This window comes from Cetorhinus maximus, chromosome 23 (assembly GCF_964194155.1).
Source record: "Cetorhinus maximus chromosome 23, sCetMax3.hap1.1, whole genome shotgun sequence".
Lineage (NCBI taxonomy): Eukaryota > Metazoa > Chordata > Chondrichthyes > Lamniformes > Cetorhinidae > Cetorhinus > Cetorhinus maximus.
Window position 1 is genome coordinate 17,715,050 of NC_135901.1, and position 16,722 is coordinate 17,731,771.

The window sequence follows — 16,722 nt, forward strand, 5'->3', positions numbered from 1 at the left end:
AATGTGATTGAAGATTTTTTATGAATAAAGTATATTTTTACAAAAAAAAAAAAAGGTTCAGGAGAATCTCGGCCTTTTGGCTAAGATCAAGTGTTGCAGGAGCGACACCATGGTCCTGCCATGGCAAGGTCGGGATGGAAGGGCGAAAACCAATCGCAATCCGAATTCATACCGTGGGTTACCTATCACCGTCCGAGTCACGGTGAACCACAGCGACGAAGGAGGATCACCTATGGATCGGGGCTTCTTCACCAGGAGGATCCTGTTGAAGGCGTGCGGCTTCCAAGCTACGGAGATCTTCACCCTGCACGACTCCCGCAAAGGTGGTTATTTTGACGTGACGTTCAAGCGAGTGGCAGACTGCGTCCGGCTCCTGAGGGTTTTCGAGGAGAAGAGAGACCTGCCGGAGATGAAGATCCTGACGGCGGAGCCGCACTTTTCTCTGCCGTTGCAACGGGAACGTGAGGTGATGGTGCATGTGTACAACCCCTTCGTCCCTGTCGCCGACGTGGTCACCTTCCTCACCAGGTACTTCGATAAGGTGGGGAGCGGCACCGAGATTCGAGACGACTTGGGGATCTGGACAGGCAAACGCCTGTTTAAGGTCACGCTAAAGACCGATGGTAAGGGAGCCATTTTCCACCCTCCCTCCAGTTTCGCTATCGGGGGAAACCGGGGCTACCTGGTCTACGCTGGGCAACCCAAGCATTGTCGCTCATGCGGCAAGGCTGGTCATGTGGCGGCCAACTGCAGCGCCTCCCTCTGCAAGATCTGCAAACAGGAAGGGCACCAGACAAAAGACTGCAAACAGGCCAAGTGCTGCAACCTGTGTGGCGAGGCAAGTCACCTCTACAGGACCTGCCCCAAACGCTGCCGTACTTACGCACAGGCAGCCAAAGCCGACCACGGGGAAGCAGAAGAAATGTTCCGTGTCACTCCAACCACCAAGGCCCCCAGGGAGCTCAACGGGACAAAGGAGGACACAGAGAGAGACAAGGTGGAGAAAGAGATTGAGGCAACAGAGAGCCAATCAACAGCACTACCCCCTGAACCTTCCAGTCCTCAGGACAGCGAATCAATGGAGGAGGAGGCAGCAGTGGAAAAGCAGCAGGGGGAGTGGCGGACGGTGAAGAACAAGAAAAGTAAGAGGGAGCGAAGAAGAAGCAAAGGCGTTTCCCAGAGAAGCGGCAAGAGGCGTCTCCCATCCGACACGGATGACAAGGGCAGCAGCTCTTCGGATGATGAAGTGCCAGAGCGGCACCGACAGAAGAGGCGGCAAAGCTCCAGGGCGTTGGAGGACGAGACACCCGAGCTCCAGAAAATTGGAGACAACAAGGAGCCCAGCGCACCCCAACTTTGCCCGCAACCTGAGGAGGCCAGTGCACCACAGCCCCTGGAATCTGGGAGCAGTGAGGCAATCATCGCACCCCAGCTCCAGGAAGCCGGGAACAGCAACCCCCCAGAGGGGGTGAGTTTTGGAGAAGCTTCTCCAGCAAAGGTCATCTCAAAATCCGCTCACTACGTGAACCTCCAGATGCCACTGGAGCAGAACACGGCCAAGGAGATCTACCTCAGCCCATCCAAAGTGAAGGAATTTGAGCTCACTACGGGTATGAAGGAGCAGACTAAAGGTCTGGGACTCTCAGAGACAGTGGGTTTGGTAGGAGAATAAATGCTTTAATATGGGTTTAAAGATTGTATCCATAAATGTGCGTAGCATTAAATCTACTACGCGATGTGTTGCGACCTTGGACTACCTAGCCAAGGTCAAAGCTGACCTGTTGTTTCTGCAGGAGTGTGCGATACCGCACCTCAGCTCTTACAGGCAATGGTCACGATGGTGGTCCCACGGGCCATCGATCTGGTCGGGCGGAAACGACTCTCGTTCCTCCGGCCTGGGTATTCTGCTGCGGGGAGGCAACTTCACCGTCTCCGAGGTCAAGGAGGTGGTGGGCGGGCGACTCCTGGTAGCAGACGTAATGTACAAGAATGCTCCACTCCGGTTAATTAACGTGTACGGCCCGGCACAAGGGGCTGAGCGGCTGGAGGTTTTTCAGCAGCTCCCACTGCTGCTGGCGACCTCCAGGCCGGTCATTCTGGGCGGGGACTTCAACTGCATCATCGATGCGGCTGGACGTTCCGGCAGGGCCGGAAGCAGATTGGACGCTACGTCCAGATCCCTGATGGAAACAGTTAAGGATGCCAAGCTGCACGACGTCTTCAGCAACCCTGCAGACGGAGCGCAGCGTAGATACACCTGGTCGCGGCCAGACGGGTCCATTCGTTCCAGGATAGACTTCCTGTTTGTGTCCCGTGCATTCACAGTCAGATCCACCGAGGTCAAGCCGGTGTTCTTCTCTGACCACTGCCTCCTACTGGCGGACTGCCACTTGGAGGAAGACCTGAGGGTGGGCAGGGGGGCATGGAAGCTAAATGTGCAACTGCTGACCCCAGAGAACATTGAGGAGCTCAAGAGGGATTACAAAGGTTGGAGAACCGTGAAACCCCTCTTTGAGTCCCTGACACACTGGTGGGAAGTGATCAAGGGAAGCATCAAGAGGTTTTTCATCCTCAAAGGCACCCAGAAAGCTAGAAAGGAACAGAGGGAAATGTCCCGACTCCAGGAAAAGATGCAGAATCTGCTCCGGCTGCAGTCGATGGGGGTCGATGTCAAGGAGGAGCTCCAAGAGGTGAAGGGCCAGCAAGCCTCGCACTTTGCCTCGGAGGCCTCCAAGATCATCTTCCGTTCCAGAGTCCGCTCCGTGGAGCAGGATGAGACGTGCTCACGTTTCTTCTTCCAAAAGGTACACAGAGAGCGCTCTGTGATCAGCAGCCTGAAGGAAGAAGACGGCTCAGTAAAGTCATCACGGTCCGACATTCTGAGGATCAGCAAATCCTTTTATGCCGGACTGTATGACGTGAAGCCCACGGACAGCACGGCCTCCCAGTCCTTCCTGTCCTCTATCACGGAGGTCCTAGACCACAGTACGCAGGAGAGCCTAGACAAACCGCTAACTCCTGACGAACTGACTAAGGCCCTCGAGTCCTTCGAGAAGAGTAAAAGCCCCGGAAGCGACGGCCTGCCGGCGGAGTTGTATTCGGCTCTGTGGGACTTGATCGGCCCAGACCTGCTAGAAGTGTACGAGAGTATGCTCCTGGCCGGCAGCATGTCAGAATCCATGAGGAAAGGCATCATCACCCTCATCTACAAGCACAAGGGGGAAAGGGAGGAAATTAGAAATTGGCGACCCATTTCACTGTTGAATATGGACTATAAGATTCTGTCCAAGGTCATCGCCAACCGGGTCAAATCCGCTCTGGAATTGGTGATTCACCCTGACCAGACCTGCTCTGTGCCAGGCAGGAAGATCTCTGACAGCCTGGCGCTGCTCAGGGATACGATTGCCTATGTACAGGACAGGGGTGTGGATACCTGCCTCATCAGCTTGGATCAGGAGAAGGCCTTTGACAGAATATCGCACACCTACATGGGGGATGTGCTCTCCAAAATGGGCTTTGGGGAGGGAATTCGAAATTGGATCCAACTGCTCTACACTAACATCAGTAGCGCAGTCTCAATCAATGGGTGGGAAACAGATAGCTTTCCGATTAAATCTGGAGTCAGGCAGGGCTGCCCTCTCTCGCCTGTCCTTTTTGTGTGCTGCATAGAACCCTTTGCCGAGTCCATCAGGAAGGATCCGGGCATAAGAGGAGTGACGATCCCAGGCAGTGGAGGCACTCAGGTAAAAGCCTCCCTGTACATGGACGACGTCGCCGTCTTCTGCTCGGATCCGCTGTCGGTGCGCAGACTGATGCACGTCTGCGACCAGTTCGAACTGGCCTCGGGAGCCAAGGTAAATCGTGGGAAGAGCGAGGCCATGTTCTTTGGGAACTGGGCTGACCGATCCTTTGTCCCCTTCACTGTCAGGGCTGACGGCCTGAAGGTGCTGGGGATATGGTTCGGAGGGACCGGGGCATGCGTTAGAAACTGGAAGGAGCGAGTGGCTATGGTGAAAAGGAAACTGGGCATGTGGGAGCGACGCTCCCTCTCCATTGCGGGTAAGAACCTGGTCATCGGGTGTGAGGTACTCTCGCTGTTGCTGTACGTGGCGCAGGTCTGGCCCATTCCACACTCCTGCGCGATGGCGATCACTCGAGCCATCTTCCGCTTTATCTGGAGGTCGAAAATGGATCGTGTCTGCAGGGACGCGATGTACAAGCCTCTAGATAAAGGGGGAAAAAACGTGCCCAACATCGCCCTCATACTGATGGCCACCTTTGTGTGTGGCTGCATCAAGCGGTGCGTAGACCCTCAGTACGCAAACACCAAGTGTCACTACGTGCTGAGGTTCTACCTGTCCCCGGTGTTGCGAAGGATGGGTCTGGCCACGCTGCCGCGGAACGCTCCAAGTAGTTGGACCGTGCCGTACCACCTGTCCCTGGTGGAAAAATTTATGCAGAAAAACACCTTTGACCACAAGTCCATCAGGCAGTGGTCAGCACGTAACGTCCTAGAGGCCCTGAGGGATAAGGAGAGGGTGGACCCTGTGGGATGGTTCCCCGAGCAGACTGTCAAAGTCATTTGGCAGAATGCCTCATCGCCAGAACTTTCCAACAAGCACCAAGACGTAGCTTGGCTGGTGGTGAGAAAGGCCCTCCCCGTCAGATCCTTCCTACACGCCAGGAGTCTCACCCCCTCTGCACGTTGCCCTCGAGGTGGCTGTGGTGGGGAAGAGACCGTTGTTCACCTCCTTGTGGATTGTGCCTTTGCAAAGAAAGTCTGGAGAGAGATGCAGTGGTTGCTGTCGAGGTTCATCCCGAGCAGTTCTGTGACACAGGACTCTGTGCTCTACGGGCTGTTCCCAGGGACACACACCGAGACAAACATCGACTGCAGCTGGAGGATCATCAACTCGGTGAAAGACGCGCTTTGGTCTGCCCGAAACTTGTTGGTCTTCCAGCACAAAGAGTTGTCCCCGACCGATTGTTGCGGACTGGCACAATCCAAAGTCCAGGACTACGTGCTGAGGGACGCACTAAAGCTTGGGGCAGCTGCCGCAAAGGCGCAATGGGGAAGGGTCGCTGTCTAAGACCTTTCTACCACAGCGCACCGAGAGACTGGGAACTGTTTAGAGCCCCTCGGGCTGTACAGATCAAAAGGAAAGGCTGTAAATGATTGTAATATTGTTTGTACTGATGCACCTGGTGATACATTTTGTAAAAGTTTAACCTGGATTGTACCCTTGTAATGTTGTTTTTGAAATGGTTTTGAATGTGATTGAAGATTTTTTATGAATAAAGTATATTTTTACAAAAAAAAAGGTTCAGGAGAATGTCATAATTCAGAATAACACAGACTCTGAAGAAGAGTCAACGGACTCGAAACATTAACTCTGTCTTTCTTTCCGCAGATGCTGTCAGACCTGCTGTATTTTTCCAGAATTTTTTGTTTTTCTTACAGACTACAAAGGAACAGCTGATCTCAAAGATAATCTTTTGCAGTATGCGTGGAGGGGATCAGCTGAATCAGGTTTAAAGGGGTGAAATGATATTTTTTCTAGATTGGACAATCACATTAAAATCTGCAACTCAGACGGGACCATGGATTATTGCAGATTTCCATCGGTGCATTATTCCAGGAAGCCTTAAAATCATACGGACAGTATTTCAGAACCAGGGTTCCAACTACACGGGGGCAACGGGCAATTTCACCCCAGAAAAGCCCGCAAAAAATCAATCACAGGGACAGCCACTATAAGAACAACCTTTGTCGGAGGCAGAATCTGTGAGCAGGAGCTCATCCAGTCGCAATGCAGAATCCCAACTGCTGGGGTGCTGGGTAATTGTGAGTGGAAAATATATTTTTTGTGATTACTTTGTGGTTATGGGATTGAAACTTTGACCATAGACCAATCAATAAAGATCAGAACCAAATGATAAAGAAAGACCAATGCACGGAACTTCCATTATACAGCAGAAGGAAGGGGAATGGGCATTTGTGAAGAATTTACAGCAAGTTAGTTGAACATGACTTGCCCTTAACACGTTTGAGCTGGCTTGAGATATGTTTAAATCACTTCAAGAAATGGAACATGGCAGAGCACCCATTTACTAGGATTTACGTGTGATTTTTCTTTTTATTTGTTCACGATTGGGTAGCAGAAAATTGTTTTCGTTCTCTGTTTTGTGTTTCAATGGCACCGCCGATACCCACAATCTCCTGCGTGTGTGAAAGTGCCCTAGTCACTGTACAGGAGCCCAACGCGCAGGCGCAATGCTGATGATACCTGGAGCATGCGCAGTGTCAGTTTGCTCAGAGCCCTGGGAGTGCGGGAGACGCGAGTGAGAGTCGCTGAGGCGGAGGGAGGAGCGGAGCCGGGAGCCGGGAGCCGGGGTGGGACCATTGATTATTGCAATTTCATCCAGAAACACCCGGTTAGGCCGCAATCCCGGATCACAGCCTCCATGACCCGTGTTTGCAGCTCCGGGGTTTCTTCCCGGTGACAGAGCCGGGTTCAGGGGAAGAGGCTCCGGAGCGGGAGATTCAGAAACTGCGGGGAGATCGCGGGCCGCCCGGGGGCTCAGAAACTGGTGGGACGGACTCAGGGTCCGGGTAAGACCCACCTGGGAGGGTCCCCCCTCCTGTGTCCCTCCCGGCGGCAGCTGGGATCCCGCCTGAGACCCTGAATCAGAGACACAGGAGCTGGAGAACTGAACCCAGGCAGAGGAGAGGGAGGGAGAAAACTGGGAGTGGAGGAAAGAAATGCTGGAGATGGTGAGATGGGCTTGGATTTCAGCCCAGGGAGGAGGGAGAGTGTGTGGGACGGGGATTTACAGCTTTGGGGGAACAAGAGAAAAAAGGATGTTCCATAGAAACTAGAATTGTCTGTTCAGAATTTCTGTCCTGGATTTAAAGTGATGACTTTTGTAAACTCGTTTTACAGGGTATGAAACGGAGGTGACTGGCAGACAGAAAACGCAAAGCAAACATCACATCAAGATCTGTCAGAGGCACTGAATTCATCAGGACCTGAGTATCATCAACTTTTGAATGTGGAAGGAGAAATATTTGTCTATTCTGTCTTTGGGAAAGGATTTCAAACATCGGTGTGACTGGAAAAGCCTCAACACACACACACACCCGAGTGAGAGTGTTCCAGTGAATTGACTTTGGAAAAAACTTTAAGCAGTTACATAGTCTGCAAAAATATCGCACCATTCACAGTGGGGAGAAACTGTTCACGTGTTGTGTGTGGACAAGGCTTCAACTAATCGTCCAACCTGGAGAGAGACAAGGACCCCCACACCATGGAGAAACCATGGAAATGTATGGACTGTGGGAAGGGATTCAATTTCCCATCCCAACTGGAAGTTCATCGGCGCAGTCATACTGGGGAGAGACCATTCACCTGCTTTATCTGTGGGAAGGGATTCACCCATTTGTACAACCTTCGGACACACCAGCGAGTTCACACTGAGGAGAGGCCGTTCACCTGCCCTGTGTGTGGGAAGGACTTCACTCGGTCATCCCACATTGTGACACACCAACTTGTTCACACTGATAAGAGACCATTTACATGTCCTGACTGTGAGAAGAGTTTTAAATGCAGAAAAGATCTGCTGATACATCAACGTATTCACACTGGGGAGAGGCCGTTCACCTGCTCCGTGTGTGGGAAGGGATTCATTCAGTCATCCCACCTTCTGACACATCAACTTGTTCACTCTGATAACAAATTTTTTAATTGTTCTGACTGTGACAAGAGCTTTAAAAGCAAAAAGGATCTGCTAACACATCAATATACTCACACTGGAGAGAGGCCATTCACCTGTACCAACTGTGGGAAGGGATTCAGCCGTCCGTCTGCCCTATTGAATCACCAGCGAACTCACACTGGGGAGAGGCCGTTCACCTGCTCTGACTGTGGGAAGGGATTCATTAATTGATCCAACCTTCTAATACACCAGCAACTTCACACAGGGGATAGACTGTTCACCTGCTCTGACTGTGGGAAGGGATTCACCCGTTCATCTAACCTTCTGACACATCAGCAGGTTCACACTGAGGAGAGACCATTCACTTGCTCTGTGTGTGGGAAGGGATTCACTCGGTCATCCAACCTATTGAATCACCAGCGAGTACACACTGGAGAGAGGCCGTTCACCTGCTCTGTGTGTGGGAAGGGATTCACTCAGTTATCTAACCTGCTGACACACCAGAGCATTCACAGTGAGGAGAGGCCATTTACCTGCTCTGTGTGTGGGAAGAGATTTTCTCATTCATCCTATCTGCTGAAACACCAGCGAGTTCACAGTGGGGCGAGGCCGTTCACCTGTAATGCCTGCGGAAAGGCATTCACTCAGTCATCACACCTGCGAACACACCAGTGGGTTCACAAGCGACTGCAAGGTTTGGATTCTACTCCTGTTGATGCTGTTAATCATACCAGGACTGAACCATGTTCATTCTGACTGTCCTGATCTGTTGATGAGGTTCAATATTCTGAATAAATGTGAAATAAATCAGCTTTGTTTGTATATTTTTGTTTTTCCCCACCTGAGTGTTTAACATCACCTGGCGGGAGTCAGAAAGGACAATCTGGAGGAGGATCTTACGGTAGGAACAGACTTCAGCCTGGACACAGTCCATCAGGGTCACACTGAGAGAGCCCTAAACAACACTTTGGTCTTTCTCATCTTTCTTCACTGACGGCACAATCCCCATGTGGGTGAATCCTGAGGTGTGTAAGAAATGTGTCTCAGCTGCTCTCTTCCATGGTTCAGAGCTCCTAGACACAGAACAGAAGGCACTTTTACAACTGGGTTTAGAGTCAGGATGAACAACGGTGAATGCTGGAAACATGCTGCCAAATCAAAGGTTGGTGTAAAATTGTGATCTGTTCCTGACTGAAAGTGAAACAGCAGGTTTAAGTTTCCAGATGGAAAATGGTTCTTAATAAGTCTAAAATGTTTCAACGTGTTTGTGTGTCAGTCCCGAGTCGCTGAATCGAAACCTGCTGAAATTTATTGGGTTAAAATCTGCATTAAACTAGAAGCTGGAGGATTTCACAGGAGGCTGTTAACTGCTGGGACAATAATACAGCAGTTTGATTCCCAGATAAAGAACGACCTGCAGCGTATGTCCAAGAATTCCCAGTTTTATTGTTGTGTGCTTCCCACACACTGTCCTTTTAAATATACCTCACTCCTACCAGCCTTTAACTATCAGAAAGGTAACAGAGAAAAGGCTGAAGCTGTGTCTGCCCCTTTAACTTCACAGTGTCAGGACCCCTTCTGTCCCTTTAAGAATGAGTGACGTGTTCAGCTGAAGATTCCTATTGGTAGTTTTCTGGGCGGTTTCCTTATTTTGATCATTCCCGGTGAGCCTTGGGTGTATGAACCCGCCCTGTCCCTGGGTGCGCCACCCCGCGCCAACCCAACCCACCCCCAGACACACAAGCCCGCCCCGTTCCTGGGCGCGCCAACCCACCCTGTCCCCAGGTGTGTGAACCTGCTCTATGTGGTACTCGCCTGTGGGCTCTCGTGTTTCTCTCCATCTCGTTGATTCTGCTCCTTCTGCTTGAAGTTGCTGTTTGTGATTTTATTATCTGGAAGTTTAACAGTAACGGTATTAACCAATGTTATGGTCAAACTGTTGATGTAAAATGTCACCTTCGCTCCTTAAACATTTTAGTAGCAGCTTGGTTACAGTGACAACACTGATTTCAGGATCTCTAAATTGTGGATTTCACCTTCAGAACCTGAGCATGTTGACCAGGCTTCTAACCTCATGATGATATTCAAAATCTGCAATTGAGAGCTGGTCTCAGTGATAGTGTCCATGAAATTATCATTGATTGTTGTAAAAACCCATCTGCTTCACTAATGTCCTTTATGGAAGGAAATTTGCCATCCTCACCTGGTCCGGCCCACATGTGAGGCCAGACCCACAGCAATGTGGTTAACTCTTAACTGCCCTCTGAAATAACCGAGGAAGCCACTCTGTTCAAGAGCAGTTAAGGTTGGGCAACAAATGTTGGCCTTGCCAGTGACACCCACATCCCATCAAAGAATAAAACAAAATATATTTTGCATGTGAAGATTTAATCATTTCAAGCATAAATTTAATCTCATTGACAGCTATCAGCAGCTATTAACTCTGTTATGTATTTGATAGTTAAAGGCTGGTAGGAGTGAAGTATATTTAAAAGGACAGTGTGTGGGAAGCACACATCAATTTCTAATGACTCTAGTGTTATGTGGGTAATATTTGTGTCGAAAGGATGGGGCGAATCTTGTAACAATCTCCCAGAGATTAACTGGGATTGAGGGGCAAGACTAAAGATGAGCATTAGTGCACTGTACTTTACACTACTTAGTGACAAACCCTGTTGTGTTAAAGTTTACTAATTCACACTGGTGTAGTACTGAGTCAATTGCTCAGATTGATTTTTAATGTTAAGGATTATTTTCCCTGCAGGATTTTCTATTTAGCTTCCACCTGACCCACTGATGGTGTCAGACAGAATTTAGAACTGTCTCCTCAGTTGAATGGACTGCTGCAGGATCCTAATGGTATCCAATTAAAAATCTATTTTCTGGTTAACAGGCACAACTGAAACCAGCTCAACACAAAATAGTGTGTGTGAGTGTGTGCGCGCACACACTCGAGGGTAGCAGTGGAAGGATGCTTTTCTGAATGGAGAGCTGTGACTAGTGGAGTTCCGCAGGGATCAGTGCTGGGACCTTTGCTGTTTGTAGTATACCTAAATGATTTGGAGGAAAATATAACTGGGCTAATTAGTAAGTTTGCAGACGACACTAAGGTTGGAGGAGTTGCAGATAGTGAAGAGGATTGTCAAAGGATACAACGGGATATAGATCGGGTGGAGACTTGGGCGGAGAAATGGCAGATGGAGTTTAATCCAGACAAATGCGAGGTAATGCATTTTGGAAGGTCTAATACAGATCGGAATTATACAGTAAATGGCAGAACCTTAAGTGCATCGACGGGCAGAGAGATCTGGGTGTACAGGTCCACAGGCCACTGAAAGTGGCAACGCAGGTGGATAAGGTAGTCAGGAAGGCATATGGCATGCTTGCCTTCATCAGCAGGGGTATTGAGTATAAAAGCTGGGAAGTCATGCTGCAGCTGTGTAGAACCTTGGTTAGGCCACACTTGGAGGTTTACCAGGATGCTGCCTGGTCTGGAGGTTATTAGCTATGAGGAGAGGTTGGAGAAACTCGGATTGTTCTCACTAGAGCGACGAAGATTGAGGGGCGACTTGATAGAAGTTTACAAAATTATGAGTGGCATGGACAGAGTAGATAGTCAGAAGCTTTTTCCCAGGGTGGAAGAGTCAATTACTAGGGAACATAGATTTAAGGTGAGAGGAGAAAACTTTAGAGGAGATGTGCGGGGCAAGTTTTTTACGCAGAGGGTAGTGAGTGTCTGGAATTCGCTGCCAGAGGAGGTGGTGGAAGCAGGTACGATAGTGGTGTTTAAGAGGCAACTTGACAAATACATGAATAGGATGGGAATAGAGGGATATGGACCCCGGAAGTGCAAAATGTTTTAGTTTGACAGGCAATATGATCGGCGCAGGCTTGGAGGGCCGAAGGGCCTGTTCCTGTGCTGTCCTTTTCTTCTTTGTTCTTGTGTTAATGTGTCTGATTGTGAACGCATCATTCTTCACGTTTGCAATGTATTTCCTGAAGTAATTATCTCCAGAAAGTATTTTAGTCCTTTATTTCCATTTATTCCAAATGTAATATCTTTGCAAATCTTTTAATAGCACTGACAATTATCTGGAACCCATTCTCTGGGGTGCTGCTGTTTAGAAAACAATCTCACACTGACCATTCAATTACCAATATGAGCACATCTGTCCCCAAACTCACTTCACCTCTCGAGTCCATATGACTTCTTCAGAGCGTACAGTCTTCTTCAGTCATACGGACTCAAAACGTTAAAGCAGCATCCATCTCCACAGATGCTGTCAGACCTGCTGAGTTTTTCCAACATTTTTTGTTTTTATTTCAGATTTTCAGCATCCGCAATATTTTGCTTTTATTTCACTTAACCTCTCTCCTCTCTCTGTCAGACACTAAGTCACTTAATCTCTGTTTCAGAGAGCGCCTAAACTCACTTAGGTTCTTTCTCAGAGAGAGAGAAAAAACTTAACACACTTAACCTCACTTAGCCTCTCTTCTCTGTCTGAGGCAGTGCTCAATGTACAGAGAGTCATTCCCCTCTCTCTCTGTTTCTCTCTCTCACTCTCAGACAGGCCTCGATTCACTTTAACTCTCCTATTTTTTGATAACTGTTTTTGGGCAAAATTATTTATTTTATATAATTTCCCCTTATTTCTCCAAAGCATAACCATCTGCTTGTTTCTCCCTTCAGTGAATATGTTTAAACCCCAAATAAGCTCATCTGTTTAAATCTTTAAATTGGGAATGGAGGTGAATGCAATGCTGAGACTGGCAGCAATCTGTGTGGTTGTTCTTGATGCTGTCAGAGTGAGTTCACCCTCACAGGCAGGAAGACTGTTCTCGGAGATAACATGAAACTGACACCTGCTGTTTCATTCTCAGGAAACACAACTTCCGGTTTCTCTGCTGCTGGTTCCTAACCACACATCTCACTTCTGAGCAGAAAATAAATCCAGGGGCTACAGTCGGGTGAGAACATCTGTCAAGGCGGCCTATATCTGGCCACAGAGTCAGGGCAGAGTCACACAGATCACATTGCGGTGACATTTACAAATAAGCCTGTTGTTTCTGTTCAGAGTCTCCATTCCCGGACATATGTGGCTGTATCTGTGGATCAGTCACTGAGTTCCCTCTGCTCTCCATAGCCAGGAACTGATAGCCTGCTCCTTTCCATTTTATATCATTCTCTCATATCATTCTGTATTCCTTGCTTCCTCTATTTCTCAGCTTTATCTCTCACCACCTCATCTTTCTGTTTTTCTAAGTGTCTCAGTTTTTCTCTCAGTTTTTGTCTCTCCTTTCCTCTATATCTCTCTCGATGTCAGTGTGTTCCTGTTTAATTTAGATGTTCAATATCATGAAGGGTTTTTGATTGATTAAAGAAGGAAAAATGGTGAAAGGCAGAAAATGCTGGAAGCATTTGGTCTGGCAGCATCTGTGGACAGAGAAACAGATTTAAGGTTTCCAGTCCGACATCACTCTTCTTTTGAGCAGGAAAAACAGGGGTTGTCCTTCTTAGATCAGAAAAGTTCAGGGGGAAATTTAATGGAGGTGTTCAAAATGAGGAAGGATTTGTGATAGTGTCGATAGGGAGAAACTGTTTCCAGGAGCAGGGGGGTTTGTAACCAGAGGACTCAGAGATTTAAGATATTTGACAATAGAACCAGAGGGAGTGATAAAGAGAACATTTTTATGCAGTGATTTGATGTGACCTGGAATGCACATACTGACAGGGGGTTGGAAGCAGATATAATAGCTACTTTCAAAGTGAATTGGATCAGTACTTGAAGAGGGAATAATTGGCAGAGTTATAGTGAATGGGACTAATTGGACGGTTCACTCATCTTTGTGACATTCTGAATTTTCCTCTCCTGAGGTTTTAACATTTGATCTTTTCAATCATAATGTGTCTCAAACAGAAGATTTAAAACATTAGTTTCTACGAGCTGTCAGATCTGTTTCCTGTGTGTCTGTGTAACTCGGGAACTGCAGGCAAGGGTGAGAAGGAACCGATTCTTTTCAGTTCCTCTAACAGGTGCACCGTCACTTCAGATACCAGAAATCTCTCGAGTTCCCCATGTCGTCATTGCCCTCCCCTTGGGTATAACAGCTCTCAGTCAGGTGGAGTCAGTCACACGTGTCTCTGTCATGACATTTCCACTCCTATTTTATCACACACCTCCCTGTGACACTCACAATAACACAGACACCCAAATATCATTGCTTCCTTACACCTTGTCCTCCTATTACAATCGAATCTTTACTCGGCCTCTTGTCTCCCTTAATGTAAGATTACCTGTAGTTAAAGCCACCTCTGTTATTAAGAACTGGAATTGGCCTTTGTGATTATTTTTACACCAGACGCTAGTTGGCCTCGCGTGCTGCAGTCATAACTCCCTTCACAAACCCAAAGAGGAAGAGGTTGTTTTTTAATGAGTGGGTGGACACCTCAAACCTGCAATCATGTCCCAGAAATCTCTGCCTTGCTGGATGGAGCAACTGCCCAGGATTGTCCCGTCTGTCATTCCCTTCACTCCTTCTGAGTCTAAGAAAATATCCAGCAAAAGAACAGAGACTCCCATTTATAATGACACCAGGCGCATCAGCTTAGATGATGTGGTTGGGTCTCTGGAGAGGGCTTGAACCCACATCCTTCTGACTCGGGGTGAGTGCGCCACCAAGTAGTCAATGTTGACGTCAGTTCATATTCCACTAGACCATGTCTGTGTTATTACATTCAACCCCATCCCATTCACATTGCATTGATCCTTGGCTCTGTTATTAGGGATTACATTGGCAACACATTGATATCATATTATATCAATAGACCATGACTGACTCACACTGCTATATGAGACCTAATCTTTGGTTTTGGTGCACTAGATACTGATTGTATTATCATCACTTTGGATCCAATGATGAATTCACTAACACACTGCAACCTGACTCTTATTATTGGAACAAACACTGTATTTGTTACACTCAAAGTGAGCCAAACCTTTGCTGTTCTTCCTTCGGGCCCCATCTGCACTCTTACTGTATCAGACCCTGTGTGTTATTGTTACACTTATACTCTGCAACTGTTATTATTAAAAAATAACCTGCCTTTTATTTCAGTTCTGGTGTCCGACTTTATTATTATCATTGGAAACATTTTTCCTGCCAGTTTTCAACTGGAACTTGTTTCTGGTATTTGATTGTCACATTTCCATGTTTTTAACTTTATTATTTAGTCTATATGTGAATTTCCTCATGTAAGTCACACTGTAATTCAGCCTTTGGTCTGAAAATTCGTTTCTTGAGTAAAATACCGTTATTATAGCTCACAGTATAGGATCATAAGCTCAGAATTACCACTTGGCAGGGCACAGGTGGGTAAACAGTGACTGGGATTGAACCTCACCATCACACAGCACCTTCACAAAAGAAAGGGAGAAAAATCTGAGTGTTGCATCCCTGCTGATGGGCCATATTCTACCACCTGAAGCATTCTGGGTAGCATCATCTGCCACTGTCTTCAGATGGTACAGGGGCTAAAGGAAGGTGTTCAGCTCATCATGTTTGTACCAGCTCATTAGTGTAGCTATCGAATTAGTCCCACTCCCCTGCTCTTTACTCCTAGACTTGGATATTTCTTCTCTTCAACTATTTATTCAATTCTCCCAAGAATGTTGCTGTTGAATCTGCTTGCAGCACCCTTTCAGGCAGTGCATTCCAGATCACAAAAACACACAACTTAAAAAAGATGTTCTGAAATCTGTGTCCTCTGATTAGCTATTTTTCTGCTAGTGGAGACCCTTCCTCTTTCTTTAGTTTGTCAAAGCCGTTCATGATTTTGAAAACTGCTATTGTATCTTTTTTCTTTCAGACTGCTGCAGTCCATGTGGTGTCAGTTCTGAGCATTTTAAGAGTCAACCATATTGCTGTGGGTCTGAAGTCATATGCAGGCCAGACCAGGTGAGGATGGCAGATTTCCTTCTCTGAAGGACATTAGTGAACTAGATGGGTTTCTATGACATTTGAAAAGGACTTCATGGTCATCTTGAGATTTGGTGGGTTTTGAACCCAGCATCCAGAGCATGGGTCTTTGGATTACTAGTCCAGTGACAATACCACGATGCCACCACCTCCATTTTTGACCCTCTGCTCCAAGGAAAACAATCCCAGTTTTTCCAGTCTCTCCATATAACTGAAGCCTCTTATCCTTGGTACCATTCTAGTAAATCACCTTCTCTAAGGCTTTGAAATCCTGTTTAAAGTTTGATGCTCAGAAATGAATATAGCACTCCAACTGAGGCCTAACAATTGATTTATAAAATCAGTATTAACTCATTTAACATAAACACACTCAAAATAAACTGTTGAAAATCTGCACTAAGATATCGCATGGAGGAGTTCACAGGAGGCTGTTAACTGCTGCTGCAGTTGTGTAACTGACATTCGATCCGCAGATAAAGAAGATAACATTGTGGTTATCCATTGACAATCCCTCATGTCAGGGATGATTCTTTTTTGTTGATGACTGGGTGGAAGTGAGATGTCAGTGTTAGCTGTGGGTTCAGAAATGACTAATGAGCCCTATTTTAGCCTTGCAGGCTCTCCCAACAGTGAGGACATGGGGGTTGTCAGCCAGTGGAGTTGGTGGTGGATTGTTGTCATGAGCAGCTGACCTCTCTGTTTGTCTCTCTCAGTGGCTGCTCTTGTTGATTGAAGCGTTTTTGGATGATGAATCGCCATTTTGGAGGCGATTGGGAATCTGCTTCCCAAGTGTTTATGTTGATAGAGCAGAATGTCACAGAGGCTTTGAGATTGTCTTTGAAAAGTTTCCTTTGGCCCCATGTGAAGGGCCTTCCTGGTGTAGCTCTGAGTACAGCACCTGTTTGTCAATCTGAATTCAAGCATTCTGATGACATGCCCATAGTGGTTACATTACTGGATTAGTAATCGAGAGGGAATAATGATCTGGAGATGTGAGTTCAAATCCCATCACAACAGTTAGAGATTTTA

General features: G+C 47.4%; 1 protein-coding gene and 1 pseudogene across 1 annotated transcript; both read left to right on the forward strand.

The window, feature by feature from the left end:
• Window positions 1–461: 461 nt before the first annotated feature.
• LOC144697003 (uncharacterized) lies at window positions 462–5,312 on the forward strand. The gene is made up of 2 exons (XM_078568752.1): window positions 462–1,468; window positions 4,924–5,312. The coding sequence occupies exons 1-2, from the start codon at window positions 470–472 to the stop codon at window positions 5,026–5,028; spliced, it is 1,104 nt and encodes a 367-aa protein (XP_078424878.1). The 5' UTR covers window positions 462–469; the 3' UTR covers window positions 5,029–5,312.
• A 982-nt stretch (window positions 5,313–6,294) lies between these two features.
• On the forward strand, window positions 6,295–8,475 carry LOC144697861 (uncharacterized; annotated as a pseudogene).
• The last annotated feature ends 8,247 nt before the right edge of the window (window positions 8,476–16,722 follow it).